General features: G+C 41.1%; 1 protein-coding gene across 3 annotated transcripts in view; it reads left to right on the forward strand.

Annotated features, from left to right (window-relative positions):
• The window catches only part of LOC125465679 (E3 ubiquitin-protein ligase arkadia-A-like), a 71,021-nt gene that overhangs the window by 26,247 nt on the left and 24,222 nt on the right, over positions 1–20,552 (forward strand). For all 3 annotated transcript variants that reach the window (XM_059638469.1, XM_059638468.1, XM_059638470.1), the window contains exons 7-10: positions 2,746–3,131; positions 3,918–4,125; positions 10,031–10,607; positions 14,646–14,766. In XM_059638469.1, coding sequence (XP_059494452.1) covers positions 2,746–3,131; positions 3,918–4,125; positions 10,031–10,607; positions 14,646–14,766 — 1,292 coding nt within the window. The remainder of the gene's footprint in view (positions 1–2,745; positions 3,132–3,917; positions 4,126–10,030; positions 10,608–14,645; positions 14,767–20,552) is intronic.

Consider the following 20,552-nt stretch of genomic DNA (forward strand, 5'->3'; position numbering starts at 1 on the left):
GTAATAATATTAAATAATAAGAGAATGATATTGGAGAGGAGCAAAAACATTAAAAACTAAAAAAGAACTGCAGATGCTGGAAAGCAGAATCAAAACAAAGCCAAACACTCAGCATCTGTAGAGAGAAAGCAGTGTTAATGTTTAGCGTTCAGTAACCCCTCTTCAGAACAAAAATGTGTTTAGCAGTGATAGTAGGAACTACTGATGCTGGTATCTGTGATAATACAATGTGGAGCTGGATGAACACAGCAGGTTAAGCAGCATCAGAGGAGCAGGGAAGCTGATGTTTCGGTTTGGGACCTTTCTTCAGAAATGGGGGAGGGGAAGGGTATTCTGAAATAAATAGGGAGGGGGGGAGGGGATAGAAGATGGATAAAGGAGAAGATAGGTGGCGAGAAGACAGACAGGTCAAAGAGGCGGGGTTAGAGAAGAGGTTTCGCAGTGGGGTTAAAATTGTTACAGAGATAGTAGGAACTGCCGATGCTGGAGAATCTGAGATAACATGGTGTGAAGCTGGATGAACACAGCAGGTTAAGCAGCATCAGAGGAGCAGGGAAGCTGACGTTTTGGGTCTGGACCTTTCTTCAGAAATGGGGGGAAGGGAAGGGGGTTCTGAAATAAATAGAGACGGGGGGAGGCAGTGATAGAAGGTTGATAGTGGAGCAGATAGGTAGCGAGAAGACAGGCAAGTCAGAGTAGAAGTGAATATGGGAAATTAGGGTGGGGTTTGGTCAGTGAGCTGGGAGGAGTGGATAGGTGGGAGAGATGATGGGCAGGTCAAGGAGGCGGAGACATGAAGAGACCTGGTCTTGGGATGAGGTCGGGGTTGGGGAGATTTTGAAGCTCATAAAGTCCACATGGAGACCATTGGGTTGTAGGGCTCCAGAGCAGAATATGAGGTGCAGTTCCTCTAGTTGTTGGGTGGCATCGTTGTGATACTGGAGGAGGCTCAGGCTGGACATGTCATCCAGGGAGTGGGAGAGGGAGTTGAAGTGGTTCGCGACTGGGAGGTGTAATCGTTTGTTGTGAACCGAGTGTCGGTGTTCCACAAAGCGGTCTCCAAGCCTCCGCTAGGTTTCCCTGATGTAGAGGAGGCCGCATCGAAACAGTGGATACAATATATCACGTTAGCGGATCTGCAGGTGAGCATCTGTTTAATTTAGAAGGTTTTCTTGGGGCCTGGGATGGAGGTGACGGGGGAGGTGTAGGAGCAGGTTTAGCACTTCCTGTGGTTGCAGCGAAAGGTGCTGGGGGTGGTGGGGCTAGTGGGGAGTGTGGAGAGGATGAGGGAGTCCCGGAGAGAGTGGTCGCTCTGGAAGGCTGATAAGGGTGGGGAGGGAAAAATGTCTTTGGTAGTGGGTCAGATTGCAGGTGGCGGAGGATGATGCGTTGGATCCGGAGGTTGATGGAGTGATCCACGCTGTGGAGTAACCTTAGGTGACCTTCCTTGCTTGATATTCCATTTGAAGAATGCAACTGCCAGATCACAATTGTCCTCTCCCAAAACTTGGGTTAATACATTTTATTTCCAGGGTAGGTAGTTTACTCTGTGCCAATCAGCTGTTGAAATCCTCCTAACCAATGAATGTAGGGCAGATACCTGAGACGTGGTGATCACTTCTTCTTTCGTCTATTACTTTAGCTCAAGATTATCTTTTAGCTTACCTGACGCTGAGGGTCATTGTTTAGTCCTTAACAGACACTTGTAGAAGTAAGGGGGTGCAAGATATTGTGCTGTCAGTTAATGAGTGTCAATATTGAAGCCTGAACCAGGATACCTTGATATTTCGAGGGATTGCTTTTTGCTTTTAGAGGGAAAGAAAACAATTTCTCTGCCAAGCTACGGCCTTAAGCTGTGCATAACAATTCTGTAAGAACTCTAAACTCAATCTGAAAAGTATTATTTACTAGATGTGTTATTTCTTGTACTTTGTTTTGGAATGTTACAAGAAGAAAATGCCAACACCTTACGGTATCTTGTCAAAATTCAAATAACGGCATCCCTGGGTGGATACATTATTTTACAGAATACATCTGCGGATTCCATTGCAGAGACTATTCAAGTTTAGATTTTGGTGAAGCTGAAAGCGCATGGAATGTTTCAGAGGCATTTAAAGCATCATTTCCTTCCACTGTATCTCAGCCCATATTTGCATAATCCAGTTCTGAGTACTGCACCTTAAGAATTGATCTTGTTGGGAATGCAGCAGATTCACCAAGTGATACTTGGTCTAAAAGGATTCATTCTCAAACCTGGCATGTTTAAACAGTGCTGCAACCCATTGAGTTTAAAAGATTGAAAAAAGATTTGATGGAGTTATTAAAATGGTAAAACAACACAATAGGATAGGTAAAGCGAAATTTTCAAAATTAAATTTTCAAAATTACTTAGGAGTGAAGTCAGGAGGCTGATGTAGAGCTGGTAAATAGCCTATTTCTGTGTAATTGTCTGAAGCGGCTACTATATTTTGTCTCTGTAGCTCTGTTTGCCATTAGAGATCTCGGGACTGAATTGCTGCCTAAATTTTAGGGACGCCAGTAGTAGCCAACAGTCTGCTGAATGGTTTGCATCCCTGGTAGGGGGCAGTGTGATGGCCCATTCAGGAAGTGAAGTGGTTGACTTATCTGAAGTAAAAAATGTTAAATCTTGTGACTTTCTTTGCTTTTATTTTAAACTTCCCCTTGACATTACAATTGGATTTTCCATTCCATATATACTGTATTAACTAATTTTTCTTTATATAGGGGAGATGGCAATGACTTCTATCAGTGCAATGTCACCATCGTGCCAACATCAGAGAGCCACAAAATTTAGTGCTTGCTGCTCCCAGCGCTGTCGATGCAGCTCCGCCAGACTGGGCTCTCACCGGCCTTGCCCTGCCCACTCGTACTTCCAGCAGTATCATACTGAGCAGGTCCAGGGGCAAACATACCAAGCCCAGCATTCTCAGCCCCACCATCTTCATTCCCACAACCAATTCCTCAGTCAGAGCCATCAATCGTGGACCCACCAACCTCATCCACACTTTCCACCACCAGAATTCCAGCATGTTCAACCAACTAGGTCACAGTCTGTGCTCAGTGATACTAACTTAAGAGGAGGAGAGTCTTCAGCCAGCCAGGGGAATCAGGTAAGCATTTTTCTCGCCAAGGCTGGAAAAAAATGGAGAGGTGGTTTGTGAGAGGCTAAGAAGTTGTGATGTAATTCCCAAGATGGGTCCTAGAAACATTTTTCCCTTGTCCACAGTTTTGTGACAATTAAATCCTCCAACTGTCAGTCAGTCTTTAACATTTTCATTTGGAAGGATGTTGTTTAAAGCATAGATTTGACTAGAAACTCGAATTCTACACCACCAACAATGGACACTCCAAAACCGTGCTTTGCTGACACTATCAATCATATCCGGCTCTCTTTGAGGAAGCCTGGTTAATAACATTCAGCTGTAATTTGTGACATCCCTGAAATCATGATTTCAGTTGCAGTGCAAGGATTGACCTAAGCTGGTATTGCCCTCCTCCTTAAATCCTGCTCATGAGTCCGATGTAGTAGGAACTGCCGATGCTGGAGAATCTGAAATAATACGGTGTGAAGCTGGACGAACACAGCAGGCCAAGCAGCATCAGAGGAGCAGGGAAGTTTGACATTTCGGTTTGAGACCCTTCTCCATTTAATTTCACACCATGTTATCTCTGCTCGTGAGTCAGTTGATTTATTGGAGGACATGTTTGAGTGCACACATCAGCCTAGTCGAAAGGTGACGGTTGTGGGTGTCTTAATGTAACATTGCTGCCACATCCAACTTGGTAAAGGATGTTTGTTGTGCCATTCATGTGAATTTTGATGTTGAGTATTCTTGAAAGCTGATAGTGTTACCTTTTGGTGTCTCTACTGATTGTTTCCCTTATTGTAACTTTAGGCTTCTTCATGTGATCTCACTAACCTAGTCGAAGATGTTGATGGGGTTGAAGGTGCCCAGAAGAGCGCTGCCCAGGCACCATCTTGGCATGCCCATAATTCTGAGGAGATGGAAGTGAATGGAAACCATTCTGGTACAGCCCAGCCCAGGGCCTTGCAGACACCGACTGTTTTATCACCGAGCATCTGGCACACTCCCCCAAATGAGGGTAATAGCAGCCAGTCTGGCTCAGAACAGCACAGCACAGTTCATTCACCTACCTTTGTTGCTTCAGCATTTTGGCAGCAGTCCACCATCCAGCTGAGTGAGATTCGGAGAAACCAGGCAGCAGTTGAAATCCAGGGTCACCAAGGAAATAATGCACCTCACCAGTCCCCCAGTCACCCACCTGTTTCATCAGGGTGTATGTATAACCTGCCTCTTTCTGTTTCTCACAGGTACATTCATTTAGGAGTTGTACAGTTGTAGGGTTTAACTTCAGGACTTGTAGAATGTAAGAGCTCAAACAGGCTATTATATCCATTCCATCTTCTTTGGACAGCCAATTAATTCCACTTGTTATTTACAATTGAAATAACTTATTATTTAAGCATTGCTTAAATATGCCAGTTCTCCATTTACTCCCCATATCCTTTAATGTCTACTCATTCTCCTCATACCTTATGCCTCTGGCCCTCAACTCCGATCTTAAACTTTTTCACCATATACTTGAACATTCTTCTCTTCTTTTTACTTCTCCCCAAAGAGTAAGCTTATTTCTTGCTAAATGTATTTAGACCATAAGACATAGGAGTGCAAGTAAGGCCATTCGGCCCATTGAGTCCACTCCGCCATTTAATCATGGCTGATGGGCATTTCAACTCCACTTACCCACACTCTCCCCGTAGCCCTTAATTCCTTGCAAGGTCAAGAAATTATCAATATCTGCCTTGAAGACATTTAACATCCCGGCCTCCACTGCGCTCCGTGGCCACGAATTCCACAGGCCCGCCACTCTCTGGCTGAAGAAATGTCTTCTCATTTCCATTCTAAATTTACACCCTCTAATTCTAAGGCTGTGCCCACGGGTTCTAGTCTCCCTGCCTAATGGAAACAACCTTCCAGCATCCTCCCTTTCTAAGCCGTACATTATGTTGTAGGTTTCTATTACATCTTCCCTCAACCTTCTAAACTCTAATGAATACAACCCCAGGATCCTCAGCCGTTCATCGTATGTTAGACCTACCATTCCAGAGATCATCCATGTGAATCTCCGCTGGACATGCTCCAGTGCCAGTGTGTCCTTCCTGAGGTGTGGGGCCCAAAATTGGACACAGTATTTCTAAATGGGGCCTAACTAGAGCTTTATGAAGTCCCAGAAGCACTTCGCTGCTTGAGATAAGTGACATCATTACATTTGCTTTCTTAATCACAGAGTCAACCTACAAGTTAACCTTTAGAGAATTCTGGGCTAGCACTCCCAGATCCCTTTGTACTTCGGCTTTATGAATTTTCTCACTGTTTAGAAAATAATCTGCCCTTGTATTCTTTTTTCCAAAGTGCAAGACCTTGCATTTGATCACGTTGAATTTCATCAGCCGTTTCCTGGACCACTCTCCTAAACTGTCTAAATCTTTCTGCAGCCTCCCCACCTCCTCAGTACGACCTATCTGTCTACCTAACTTGGTATCATCGGCAAACTTCAGCTAGTTCCTTATCTCCCATCAGTAGCCTTCCATCATCAATTTGGACCGGCCCAATGTCTACTTTTGCCTCATGTTTGTTTGTTATGTGTTGAAATAAACTTTTTTACTATCATTTCTAATATTACAGGCTAGCCTACCTTCATATTTGATCCTCTCCTTCCTTATTTTTCTTTTTGTTATCCTCTGTTTGTTTTTGTAGCCTTCTCAATCTTCTGACTTCCCAGTGTTCTTGGCCACTTTGTGGGCTGTCTCTTTTTCTTTGATACATTTACTGACGTCCTTTGTCAGCTATGGCTGTCTAATCCTGCCCTCCCCCCCCCCCCCCCCCCCCCCCCCCACCCGGCGCGCGCGCAGATAACCTTTCTTTTCTTTGGGATGAACCTCTGTACCGTGTCCCCAATTACACCTAGAAACTCCTGTCATTGTTACTCTACTGTCTTCCCCACTAGGCTCTGCTTCCAGTCGATTTTCATCAGTTCTTCTCTCATGCCCCTGTAATTACCTTTGTTTAACTGTAACACCATTACATCCGATTTTGCCTTCTCTCTTTCAAACTGCAGGCTGAACTCTACCATATTATGATCACTGCCTCCTAAGTGTTTCCTTACTTTAAGATCTTTTATAAAGTCTGGCTCATATCCTAGCACTAAGTTCAGAATAGCCTGCTCCCTTGTGGGCTCCATCACAAGCTGTTCCAAAAAGTCATCATGTAAGCATTTCATGAATTCCCTTTCTTTGGATCCATTGGCAACATTATTCACCCAGTCCACCTGCGTATTGAAGCCCCCGATGATCACCGTGACCTTGCCTTTCTGACATGCCCTTTCTATTTCCCAGTGCATCTTGCACCCCTGGTCCTGATCACCATTAGGAGGTCTGTACATAACTCCCATTATGGTTTTTTTTTTGCCTATGTGGTTCCTCAAATCCACCCACACAGACTCCACATCATCTGACCCTATACAGTGCCATAGATTTAATTTCATTCTTAACTAACAGGACAATCCCGCCCCCTCTGCCCACCTCCCTGTCTTTTCGATAAGTTGTTAGTCCTTGGATGTTTAACTGCCAGTCCTGAACCCCCTGCAACCAAGTCTCTGTGATGCCTACTGCATCATAATTATTCAAGATGATTTGTGCCATTAATTCATCTACTTTGTTGTGAATACTACGAGCATTTAGGTAGAGTGCCTTAATGCTAACTTTCTTATTATTAGAGATATTGGAAATCCTAAGATGTCTTAAGCTATCCTTCCTTTTTGTGTATTCCTAGTCTGCCTCGAGCTTAAACACATCTGTACACATACTATCCTGCTGCTTATCTTTCCAATTAACTCCATACTTCCTGTCGCTTTCACTTTCCCTTTTTCTGATTTTCATTATTATTGACACTGTGCAATTTTCTTTTCCGTATTTCAATATTTCTGATTTGTATCCTTGCCATCTTTTGAACAACATTTTGGTTTGCACATTGCCCTTCCATTTTGCTAGTTATGTATTATTTAAAAATTTGGAAATTAGCTTGAAATGAAAATGCACTGCACTTCACAGAAGCATTAGCAAAAGACAAAGGAGGAGTTATTAGGAGACCAAAATCATCTTCAATGAGTTGAATTTTTAAGGAGAATTTTACAGGATGAAAATCAGGTGGGGGGTGGAGAATTCCAGGAGTGCAGCTAGGATGTACCTTCATCAAGATGGTTTAAACGCACAGTGACTCTTTGTGAGCTCTTTACGGCAGATCTTACATATCCTATAATTGTTCTGCTCTTTTACATTGTGTTTCTTGCTCTGTTCTATTACCCTATGCATTTTATATGGTATGATCTGCCTGTACTGAATGTAAAAGAAACTGTCACATGTATCTCGGTACAGTGAAATAATAAATCAAATCAAAAGAGCAATGCTGAGGCCATAGCCATTTGCAATTTACTTTAATGACCTGGAAAGAGACTAAGAGTAATGCATCTGATTTTTTTTTCTGATGGGTACAAAGCTAGGTGGGAATACAAACTGAGGGGACGCAGGTTATAAGCACTTAAGTGAATGGACAACAAGGTAACAGTTGGGGTATAATGTGGGGAAGTGTAAAGTTATTTGTTTTTGTAGTAGCTGCAACAAGTAATTGGGAAGGCAAATAGCATGTTGATTTTTATTGCAAGGGATCTGGAGTATGGTAATAAAGTTTTCCTGTATTAAGCTTCAATAAGACAGTACCTGGAGGACATTGTGTAGTTTTACTTTTGATGTTTGAGGAAGAATACATTTGTATTGGAGGCAGTATAGCAGAGGTTCCCTAGCCTGGTTCCTTGGTAGTCTGATGGTGAGAAGCTGTGTAAATTGGACCTACACTTTCTTCGGTTCAGGAAACCGAGAGGGGAACTCCTAGAAATGTGCACAACTCTAGTTGTGATTCGGCTGATTATAGAGAGGAGAAATTTAGAACACTTGGAATCAAGAGATAAGGGCCTGGTTATTTATGCCTGATATGAGGCAAATGTTTTCACTCCACAGCTATGGATCTGTGGAATTCTCTACCATAGTTGGTTGGGATTGCTCCATTGATGGTGCTGAGAGTCATGTAGTTGGAAAGTAGTATTGAAGCTGTGATGTGATTGTATTAAATGGCACAGCAAATGTGTGGTGCCTTGTGGGCTTATCCTGTCTTTATTTGTTATATTCCTATGAAAGGATTATGGACAGCGGAGCTTTAGTTGAGTTGAAATGTATAAAGTCAAGAATGGAATACTATTTTTGCATAATTAAATTCCTTATTGTTGTCACTTATGAATTCATTTGTCCACAATCATTAACTTCAATATCGCATTCAAATGTTTGATACTTTGTTATAAACTCCTATTAATGCGACTAGCAATTTGAAAGGATTCTGCATTAACTTTCCTATTTAAATTCCGAACATTTCTGTGATGCAGTGCTTCTCCTTGTCCTTTCCTAACGCTCGTAGTGTCATAGAGGTTTATAGCATGGAAACTGACCTTTTGGTCCACTTGACCATGCCAACCAGATGTCCTAAATTAATCTAGTCCTGTTTGCCAGCATTTGGCTCGTATCCCTCTAAACCCTTCCTATGCACATACCCATCCAAACACCTTTTAAATGTTGTAATTGTATCAGCCTCCACCACCACCTCTGGCAGCTCATTCCGTACACACACCACCCTCTGTGTGAAAAGGCTGCCTCTTAGATATTAAATCTGAAAATTTTAAATCCTCCCCCTCTCACCTTAATCTATTCCCTTCGTTTTTGACTCCCAAAAGTACTCTGGAGAAAAGACCTTGGCTATTCACCCTATTTATGATTTTATAAACCTCTATAAGGTCATTCCTCAGACTCCTGCCCTCCAGGGTAAATAACATTGTCATTTCGTCTTAATCTCAGATTCTAAGAATTTCCCACAACTGATAATAAATTGACAAGCCTCTGTTCTCCTGATTATTCTTTACCACTTTTCTTAAATAGTAGAGTTAGAATAGGGCAATTAAGGACAGGCAATAGATGCTGGCCTGGCCACCAGGTCCGTGACCCATAAAATATAAAATAAAGGACCCATTAAGTTTCATTTATGTGCAAGTAGTCAGGTTATATAGAAACTTGATTTGATCTCTCTTGGGGTACTGTAAATAGTCTGGTTGCCATGTTGTAGAATTAGTTGAATGTATTGGAGGAATTGGAAAAAGTCATTTACAGAATGATACCAAAACTAGTAAGAAGCAGCTATTAGCTGGAGCTTTAATATCTAGGAAAGTGCAGACTGTCAGAGATTGTTAAAATTGTGAAAGGGCTGGAGCAGGTGGCTTTGAGGAAATGAAAACAGAAAGTACTGGAGCTTTGTAGGGGCTGGCAAGATCTGTGGAGAGATGAACAAAGTTAAACTTTTGAATTCACTTGAGATTAATCTCCAAAGTGTCTCAAGCACTTTTTTTTAAAAAAAGTTTCAGGTCTCTTCTATCTTCAGTATTTTACTTTTATTATAGACAGGTTAAGGAAGATAGTTCCACTTTTAGGAGCTCTTCGAATTAGAGGCCATCAGTATAAAATCCTGACTACTCAAGCAGCCTAGAAAGACAGTAATGAAAATATGGTTCGTTTTTATTTGCTGGCGCAGTTTTCTGATAGATGTGGCTGAAATTAGTTTGATAGGATAGAGTTGATATATTTTAGATATGTTTCATTTCAATTATTGACAATATTTCCAACAAGTGGATCACTTGCTCTTTGAGTTGGTGCTGACACAGTGGGCTGAATGGCTCTTTCCTCACTCTAACAATTCTGAGAGTTTTCTGAAACTTGTTGCTTGTGCTGTGATGTAATGAAACAAATTTAACAACTTTTATATTTTATGAATCAACATTTTTTTCCTACTGAATTTGCCTAAATATGATTTTGCTTTTGTTTGCTTTCTTTTAGATTCTGCTTTCTCCAGGGCTTTAGCTCGTCCCACACCCACGACTCAGGCAGCAAGCCTGTCCTGTCAACCTCCCACATCAACCAGTTATCCCATTGCACGACCAGTGCCATCTTACCATGCTCGCATGCAACCTGGAATCTCAACAACATACAGACCGACTTCTTCTCAACAGCTTCCATCTGTGCCAACTTCTCAGCAGCCAGTGCCACCTCTACACATGGTACCATTTCAGCAGCCACCCCTAGCAGCTCCTCCTGTGCTAATGAACCCTCCGTTAGTGCCAGCCAATACCCCACAACAACAGCAGCAACAACAGTGCTCTGTGTATCAGCAGCAACAGCAGTGCTCTGTGTATCAGCAGCAACAACAGCAATGCTCTGTGTATCAGCAGCAACAACAGTGTTCAGTCTATCAGCAACAGCAACAATGCTCTGTGTACCAGTATCAGCAACAGCAACAGTGCTCTGTGTATCAGCAACAGCAGCAATGCTCAGTCTATCAACAGCAACAACAGTGTTCGGTGTACCAGCAAAGGGGCCCTGAGATCCAGAGAAACCACTGGATGGAAACAGTCCGGTAAGTTTTAACTTGCTTAATATTGCACGAGCATAATTTCTCTTTTGTGATGTTGCAGAGTAGAACCAGTCCTTGAGTCACAGACTAGGGAATTACAGTTCATATGAGAGCAGAAACTATTCTGTTCTATGAACTGAAGAAAAGATGTTGTAATAAATGCTGGAGAAACTCAGCAGCTCTGACAGCATCTGTGGAGAAGGAAACAAAATTACTGTCCAAAGTCCAGGACTACTTCAGAACTGGTACTAGACCTGCTGATGTGCTCCAACACTTTGTCTTTATTTCAGATCTCCAGTGAAAGCAGTTTTTTGTTTTTATTAATGCCTAATAATAAAGATTCCCTAAGACCATTGATTATTCTGAGATGCCAATGAATCAGTTGCTTGTATTATTCCCCCATGTGGTATATTTCAAAATAACCTGATTCATATCTTTTATTTGCTTTATTTATTGGAAATGACTGGAACTAAGACATTCCAAAATTAGTAAATATTCAAGGGCAAAAGTAGGAAAGGAAATTAATACAATAGCCATCGTAGAGAAGAAGTGCTAGGGAAGCTAATGGAATACATCTTAGGATATCGAAGGAAGTAGCTACAGAGTTGGTGAATGCACTGGCAGTAATATTCCAGGAGTCCTTAGAATCTGGATAACTGCCAGAACATTCAAAAACTGCCAATGTGGAACCTTTAATTTAGAAGGGAAGGAGACAGAATACAGGTGATTGTAAACCAGTTAGCTGAACATCTATTATTGGGAAAATGATAGAGTCTGTTATAAAGAGTGTAATAGCACAGTATTTAGAAATACACTATGATCAAACAGAGTCAGTGTGACTTTATGAAGGGGAAATTACGCCTGATAAATCTCTGAGGATTCTTTACAGAAGCAACCGATTAGATAGATAAAGGGGAAACAGTGGATGTATGATATTTGAATTTTCAGTAGGTGTTTGAAAAGGTACCACAAATTAGGTTACTTGATAAGATGAAAGCTCCTAGTGTTGCAGGTAGTATATTAGCATGGACAGAGGATTGACCAACTAATAGAAGACTGAGTTGGGATAAGGGAGGCATTTTCTTGAGGGCAACCTGTAAGTAGTTGTGTGCTGTAGGTATTCGTGCTGGGGCCACAATATTTTACAACATATATTTAATGAGTTGAATGAAGAAAGTGACAGTACTATCACCAAATTTGCGAATGATTCAAATAGGTAAAAAGGCAAGCAGTGAGTACGACACAAACAAGCACGAAGGAACGTGTAGACAGGTGAAATGAGTGGGCAAAAAGGTGGAGCGGAGAATATAATGTGGGAAGTTGTGAACTTATACTCTTTGGAAGGAAGAATAGAGGATCTGAATATTATTTAAATGGAGGAAAACTGAGAGATAGAGGAATTTTCGGCCATAAATTGCAAAAACTAGCAAAGAAAGTTCAATGCACGGTAGAGAATGCAAATAAAATTTTAACTTCAAAGGAAATGGAGCACAAAAGTTTGGAGATTTTGACATTTAAGTCGTCATTGGACAAGCATATGGACGTACATGGAATAATGTAGGTTAGATGGGCTTCAGATTGGTATGACAGGTCGGTACAACATTGAGGGCCGAAGGGCCTGTTGTGCTGTAATGTTCTATGTTTCTTTGTTCTATGTTAAAACTAAACAAAGCACCAGTCAGATCATAGTTGGGCTGCTGTAAAGAATTGATCCCATATCTAAAGAAAGATAATAGAATCCTCTAGGGCAGAAAGAGGCTATTTGACCGATTTTGAGACTGCACCAAACCTGCAAAGACCATCCTACCCAGACCCTATACCCTCCCATCTATATAACCCCACATTTCTCATTGCTAGCCCACCTAGCCTGCATATCCCTGGACACTGTGGATAATTTGAATGGCCAGTCCACCTAACCTACACATCTTTGGACAATGGGAGAAAACCGGAGACCCAACAGAAATCCACACAGACTGCCCCAAGGCTGGAATTGAACTTGGGATGTGGTGCTGTGAGGCAGCAGTGCTAACCACTGAGCCATTGTGTCAGTCTAAAGATACACTGGCATTGGAGGCAATCTAAAGAAGGTTTGCCAGACTGATACCAGGGATGGAGGGACTGTTTTACTTGGGGACTTTTTTTTATTCATTCTCAGGATGATGGCACCGCTGGCTAGGCCAGCATTTATTACAACACTAATTGCTCAGAGTTGTTAACATTGCTGTGGGTCTGGAGTCTCATGTAGGCCAGATGGCAGTACAGCACACCAGATGGGCATTTCTGACAATCTAGAATGGTTTAATGGTCCTCCTTAGACTCTTAATCCAAATTCCACCACCTGCCTTGAAGGATTCAAACCCATCCCCAGACCATTACCTGGGTCTCTGGATTAACAGGGCAGTGATAATACTGTTAGGCTGTTTCCTCCCTTATTTGAGGAGAGGTTGAGTAGATTGAACCTGCCCCCTTTGGAATATAGAAGAATAAGAGACGAACTTATTGAGACATGCAAGATACTTTGGAAACTTAACAGGTTAGGTGCAGAATGGTTGTCTCCCCTTATGGGAGACTCTAGGACCAATGGGCAGAGTCTCGGTGTAAGACGTTTAGGAATTAGGAGCAGGAGTAGGCAATTCAGCCCCTTGAGCCTGCTCCGCTATTTGATGCAATCCTGGCTGGTCTCATCTCAGCATCAGCTCCACCTCCCTGCCTATTCTCAGAACACTTCAACCCATTACACATTTAAGAATGAGATAGGGAAGAATTTCTTCTCTGAAGGTGATAATTACATAGAATTCTTTACTGCAGAGGCCATTAGAAGGTGGTTCTTTAAGTATAATCCAGGCTTTTCGAGGCAACTTTTTCATCCAGTAAGGGAATCAAGGGGAAAGGAAAGAAAATTGCTTTGTGAATTACCAGATCAGCCATGATCTCATTGAATGGTGGAGTGGACACAATGGGCTGAATGGCCTTCTTCTCCTCCTATATCTTATAATAGAATAGGATATCCTTTATTGTCACATCTACTCCATTGTAGAAGTACAGGGAAAAACTTTTACAATGTCTGCCTCTTATCTTAGATACAAGTACATAGGTACAAATCTTGGATACAAAAGAGGTATAAAAAGTAGTTGCTTTACTTTACAGAGTTCAAGATATAAGTTAGAAATAAAACATTGTTAAAGGATTGACTTTTTAGCAGCTTAAAAAAAATCATAAACATTACATTGTAACATCTCTGTACAGCGCCTCTGCATCTGGTCTGACCACTGCGCCAGACCCATATTCAACAGCAGTCCCCACTCGACTCTGAGCCTTCAGTCCATTCCGTACCAACACTCGGCTCCTCCAAGGTAAGCTCCAGGCCTGCCTCCCCTGTGCTAGTCTCTGCCTGGGGCTCGCAGACCGTGCCTGCCAGTTGTTCTAGGATTTACTTTTTGGAGCTAAGGGAAGAGAAAAGAAGAAAAAGAGAGAAAAAGAACAGGCAAAGCAGAGGAGCTCTGGCAGGAGCATCTTACTTTGTTGTTATCTTGCCAATCTTGTTGTCATTTGGTCTAATTTGCTTAATTCAAGCAGTGGATATAAAGTGTGACATTTGATCTCTGACCATTGTGCTATTCATAACTACATTAATAAAGCTGCACGTTGATGACTGAATAATATCTCTGGCTTGGCTTGCTTTTAGATGTTTTCTTTTGTGATTTGCATCTTGCTGGTTCCAAGCTGTGAGGGCACCTAATTGCAAGACATGTATCTCAGCATCCCTGCCCCAGTGTTGCATGTTCCAGTCCTCCCTCAGATGAGACTATCACCCTTTCTGAATTTTGACTTTGCTCCTAGAGCCAGAGAATATTTCAGCACATCAAATCTTTAACTGATGAATGTTTGTTCGAGGCTTTGACAGTTCCTCAATCAATGCTGGCCTGATGGCAATTGGTAATTTCTGTGGAAGCTCATTTACTCACTGAATTCTCCCTAAGAGCAGTCCTGTGATGAGAACTGGATCTTTTGATGTAATTATTAACCTTTGTGGATTCACAGGGAAGAAAGGGTGACATCCAACTTCCCACAATACCATTCTGGACATGTCCACCTGCACCGCTACCAGTTGGTGCCACCCAGACTGCATCTGATTTCCATGGCGACACCCTCCATTCCTGTGGTAAGATGGAACCAATACATTTTTATACTTAACTAAATTATACTATTAAAGTAATTTGATTTAACTATGTTCATCCAGACCTACTATTAATTTTACCAGCAACTCTCTTTATTCTGCCTGCTGTTTCTTTTAAAGTTTTGTGCAGAATTTTTCCATAAATTTTGTTTTGGAATGTTTTACGTATGGCTTGGATCTGCTCCTTGAAAGATGAATAGGTTCGTGTACCATCAGAAGTCAGGCCAACCCGCTAACCAGGAAGATCCTAAGTAGGGAATTGTGACAGGATTTCCACCATCACTGTAGACGAAGAGAAGGAACTTGTACCATAGCAATACTTAACTCAAGTATTTGCTTGCTCACTACTTTTTCGGGAATCTTTTACTCCAAAGTCACTTATTAAAACTGCCTTATTACCCATCACCAGATCCAAGATAGGCTGGTCCCTGGTTTGCGCATGACGTATTTTCTAGGAAAGCTGTCTCTAATGCGCTGTATGAATTTGTTGTCATAGTTCATCTTTTCAATTTGATTAGTGCAATCAATATGAAGATTAAAGCCACCCATAATTACTGCTGTATTCTTTTCACATGGCACAATTATTTGTTGATTTAAACTGTTTTTACCACAGTGTGACTACTGTTTCAGAGTCTGTACACTACTCCTACCAGTGTGTTTTTCTCCCTTACCTCAGCCAAAATTAACTTTACATCATGCAAGCCTAGGTCGTCTCTCATAACTGTCTTTGTTTCATCTCTTATTAACAGTGTTATTCCACCACCTTTTCCATGCCTCCTGTCTTTCTGACAGGTCAAATATTCCTGAGTTTTAAGTTCCCAGATCTGGTCGTCTTGTAACTATGTCTCTCTATAATGACACTAGAACATGTATTTGCCTTAATTTTGCAATTTCAAGTCCTCTATCTTATTCTGAATGCTTTGTGTATTTGGACATAAAGCCTTTAGACTTGTCTTTTAGCTGTTTTTAATCATCTCACTGTTTCTTTGTATTATGGCCTCATTTTCCTCTCACCTAGATTATCCTGTCTACCATTTTTGCATTTAACTGCTCTTTTTAATTACCATCCTTATTTCTTTTTACTTCATCACCCTGCTCAGATACCCACTGCTCTGCCATTCTGTTTGAACCTGCCCTAACCCTGGCAAATGTTCATCCTGGGGTATCAGTCGTGATCCTGCTCAGGTAACCTATATAGTTTCTGCTAGTCTCACCTCCATCAGAATGAGTCCTAATGTTCCAGGAATCTGAAACCCTCCCCTTTGCACCATCTTCCCGGTCACGTGTTCATCGGAGATATCCTGCTCGTTCTACTGTGACTAGCACTTGGAATGTACAGGACATTTTAAAACATGTAAATGGAATTGAGTGAGACTTGACACTAGGATGAGCTACTCCATCTCCTAGTTTCTGTGAAACATTCTAATCCTGAGGGGACTGGATAGGATGGATACCGAGATGATTGTTTTTTTTCTGGTTGTGGAAACCAGAACCAGGGAATACAGTTTAAGAATATGAGGTCTCCCTTCTAAGACTGAGCGGAGGAGACTATTTTTCTGTTTGACTATAAGATTAAGCCACTCAGCCCAGCAAGTCTGTCTTGCAATTCGGCGAGATCATGGATGATATGAGAATCCTCAATCCCACCATTCCCCATACCTCTTGATTCCATTACTAGTTATAAATCTGTCATCTCAGCTTTGAATATACTTAACTACCCATTCTTAACAGCTCTCTGTGGTAAAGAATTCAGTAGATTTATTACCCCTTAAGAGAAGAAATCCCCCCCCCCCAATCTGTTTTAAGTGGGTGACTCCTTACTCTAGGATTATGTCCTAAACTTTCCTAAAAGGGAAAACAACCGTTCTTTTGCTACACAAACAAGCCCCCTTAGAATCAAGTATATTTCAGTTAGGTTGCCTCACATTCTTCTAAACTCCAATGTGTATAATGTACAGGACATTTTAAAAGATGTAACTGGAATTGAGTGAGACTTGAGACTAGGATGATCTACTCCATCTCCTAGTTTCTGTGAAACAACATACTCGACTTCTCCTCATTACAAAGTCACTCCAAAGCCAGAATCAACTTGGTGAAACTTCTCTGAACTTCCTTAATGCCGGTATATCTTTTCTTGCGTAAGGGCAAGAAAACTGTTCACAATATTCTAAGCATAGTTGAGTTAATGCCTTGTAAAGTTTTGCTAGACTTCTCTATTTTTATACTCCATTCTTATCGAAATAAAGGCCAACATTCCATTTATTCCATGCTGAACATGTATGCTAGCTTTTTGTGATTTATGAATGAGAGCTCCCAAATCTCTCTATGCTTCAGCTTTATGCAGTTTTTCTTGATTTAAGCAATATTCAGCTCCCTATTCTTCGTGCAAAGGTGAGTAACCTTATATTTTCCCACGTTATATTTCATCTGCCAAGTTTATGCTCACTCGCTTAAGGCATGATTCCACTGTTGGCTGTGTCATTCTTGTCACTTGTCCTACCAGCTATGTTTATGTGGCTGCAATCTCAGGAATGTTAGTCTATGGAATTTTCCGTTGGTGGAAAGCATTGCAGACTGGGTCGTCATCCAACTCAGACTTGAATAAATTCAGACCTTTTACAGGCATGTGTCCAGGCTTTTTGGGGCTGAGAAGAAAGTGGAGTTGAGGCCACAACCAGGTGAGCTACGATTGAATGGTAAAAGGGCTGAAAGGAGCAAGAATTGGCCAAAAGTCATTACTGGTCTCTCTTCACAGCGCTGCAACTTCTAGCGTGTTCCCACCACTTCGTGTCTTTTTTTTTCCCTCTCAGCTGCTCCCATCCTAAAGAGACCTGCATTTGCAGTTTGCAATCAAGCAGTAGGGTTTAATATTAATATTAATATAATATTAAAAGATAAAAATGTAGAAGTTGCTTTGAATCTTAGATGGACTTCACTTAAAGTAGTTGTCATGTACTTTTGGACAGAATATTAAAAGGCAGATTTGGAGGCACTGTAAAAGTTACAAAGATGATTTACAGAGATATTCCCCAGTGGAAGTTTTCCTGTTTATGGTGAACGGACTTGGGAGTTTTTTTTCTCTTTAAAAAAAACATTTTAGGGAGTAATTACAAAATCCTACCAAGTTCTGAAGAAGGGTCACCAGACCCAAAACATTAACTCTGTTTTCTCTTTGCAGATGTAGCTAGACCTGCTGAGCTTTTCCAGCAATTTCTGCTTTTTTCTTTCCCTACCAAATCCTGTTTTAACTGATTAGGCAGAGTGCCTCTTTCTAGCTTTTGGGGAAAGAGACCATCAGTATGAATTGTCATCAAGACATCAAACAGCAAGGTCGTGTATAAAATTGACTGAGTTAAAGTTCAATGAAATGAAGTAGCAATAATATTTTAATTTAGTATTGAGTTTCAGTTCAGTGTTGTTTGTGATAGACCTCCTGTATCGTCTGCCTTTTTACAGCTTCTTTCCCAAGCTTCAGCATATGGTCCCCCTGGTCACCTTCTGGTTCTTATCCCATCCCAGGTTCCTCCTCATTGCTCTGTTCCCTCAGCTCTGTGTCTCCCCAACTCTGTTACCTTTAAAGTCTCCAGTGCTCATTTTCTCCTGGATGGCTTTCTGAACTTGCATTGTGAAGTCTTGGACTCTGCCTACTGGTAGGTCTTGGTATGTGCAAGTAGTTCAGCCTGCATTGACCAATGTGTGTCATTAGATGGACCCTGGTGAGTTAAAACCTCTTCAAGTAAGTTTCATTTTTATTGATATTTTTACACATATTTCACCTTACAAGATATTTTGGTTATGAACCTAAGAATTATGATTTGTATCCCATTCCGTCAACGTAATGTTTTAAAGTAATTTCCTGCTCAGATGTATTTTACAGTTTACTTTGCAAGTTATTTCACCTAGGAATACACAATGTTACACATGCGTAGTGCAGTATATCAACCTGTTGGTTGTTCTCTCCTGAGCAAAACCTGTCAGCAGGAACTGAATTCTGGTTTTCACATTTGTTGCTGCAGGAAGCACACCTCACCTAAATTTGAGATTTTCAGAAACATAATCATAATTTTAAGTGAGGAATTGCTGCAGAGAATTAAGAAAAAAGTCCTTTGCCCAGACTGTGGTGAGAATTTGGAATTCTGTGCCACAGGTGAAGTTTGTAATCAGTCATTTTGATGCCTTTTTGGAGAAATTAGGGAGAAATATGAGGGATAAGGGAATAGCTATTTTGTTGATAGAGTTAGATGAAAGTGCAAAGACTTGAGCCTTAATGACTTTGAGTAAAATCCGATATACATCATAGAACTATGCTAATTCCTATTCAGACTTTGAAATATTGTTGTATATTTTAGTAAATGTTGTTTTGATGGCTGTCACCAACTATAGAAGAGATACTGTACACTCTGGTAATTCTGAGCAAGAAACAACTTTAAAACATTATCAAATTGAAAGTCAGAAGTCACACAACACCAGGTTATGGTCCAACAAGTTGTGACTATAATCTGGTGTCATGTGACTTCCGACTTTGTCCAGTCCAGTCCAGTCCAACACCAGCACTTCCGTATCATAAGTTGAAAGAGTATACAATTATTGGTGGGTGTATTGGAGAGCTTGATGCAAAGGCTACTAAGATTCCATGTTCAGAGAGCCAGTGGCATTGGCTGTCTACCAAATTGAACAAATTAATGTACAAAATACATGGAAGTTATAACGCAGGAATAATCGCTTTGGCGCAACCACCTCATTTCATCATTTTGCCTCCAAACGAGCTAATAATTTGATCGGATTAAATCATGTTTTATGATCCCAGCTAATAGTATTACTGAATAAGTCAGATCTCAGAATGAAATCCAGCTAGATAGATTATACTTTTTATTTTTCATTAAAGTGGTCTTTCACTGAAACATAATTACATGAGCCCACAGAATCTCTTTAACAACAAAAGAGAGATTATTGATACATAACTCATTAAAAAAAATCAAATTATCAAGATGTCAAACAGTTAGAAGAAATAAAATTCTTAAAACAATCTGCAAAATGCCAATTTGAACTATTTCCCCAACACCACGATTTTACAGAGAAATTATCCCGCCATATCCATATTTAAGTTTGATGTAACTGGGTCTCCCTAGTTCTTGTTGTGAAGTGTAAAATTGTCAATTTTAATAAAACTGAGAGCTCAAAATTTCTTAGCTCTGTGCAATCTTCAAATTTATAACTAAAGACTTCTGATCTAAGTGTAATACAAACTAAACATTTATATTCTGGTAGCTGTGCTTTCCCTGAACTATTCTATCCACCTTTTCTAGGACAAACTATATTTGCTTCTGGCCCTCAGTCAGAACTCGTCTGAACTGACTTTAAATGTTTCAGTTTCTGGGTTTTTAAAGCTGATATTGATCCTATCGGCATGGTAGCTCGGTGGCTAGCACAGCAGCCTCCCAACGCCAGGGACCCAGGTTCGATTCCAGCTTCGGGCAACTGCCTGTGTGGAGTTTGCTTGTTCTCCCTGTGTTTGTTTGGGTTTCCTCCAGGTGCTCCAGTTTCCTCCCACAGTCCAAAGGTGTGCAGTCTAGGTGGATCGGCCATGCTAAATTGCCCGTAGTGTTCGGGGTGTGTGGGTCATAGGGGGATGGGTCTGAGTGGGATGCTCCAAAAGGGCGGTGCAGACTTGTTGGGCCGAAGGGCCTGTTTCCATACTGTAGGGAATCTAATCTAATCTAATCTATTTTGATCCAAAAGCAAACTCGTGGCCTTCAATGTTTATGTTCCTT

The sequence above is a fragment of the Stegostoma tigrinum genome, chromosome 30, assembly GCF_030684315.1.
Source record: "Stegostoma tigrinum isolate sSteTig4 chromosome 30, sSteTig4.hap1, whole genome shotgun sequence".
NCBI classification, from domain to species: Eukaryota; Metazoa; Chordata; class Chondrichthyes; order Orectolobiformes; family Stegostomatidae; genus Stegostoma; species Stegostoma tigrinum.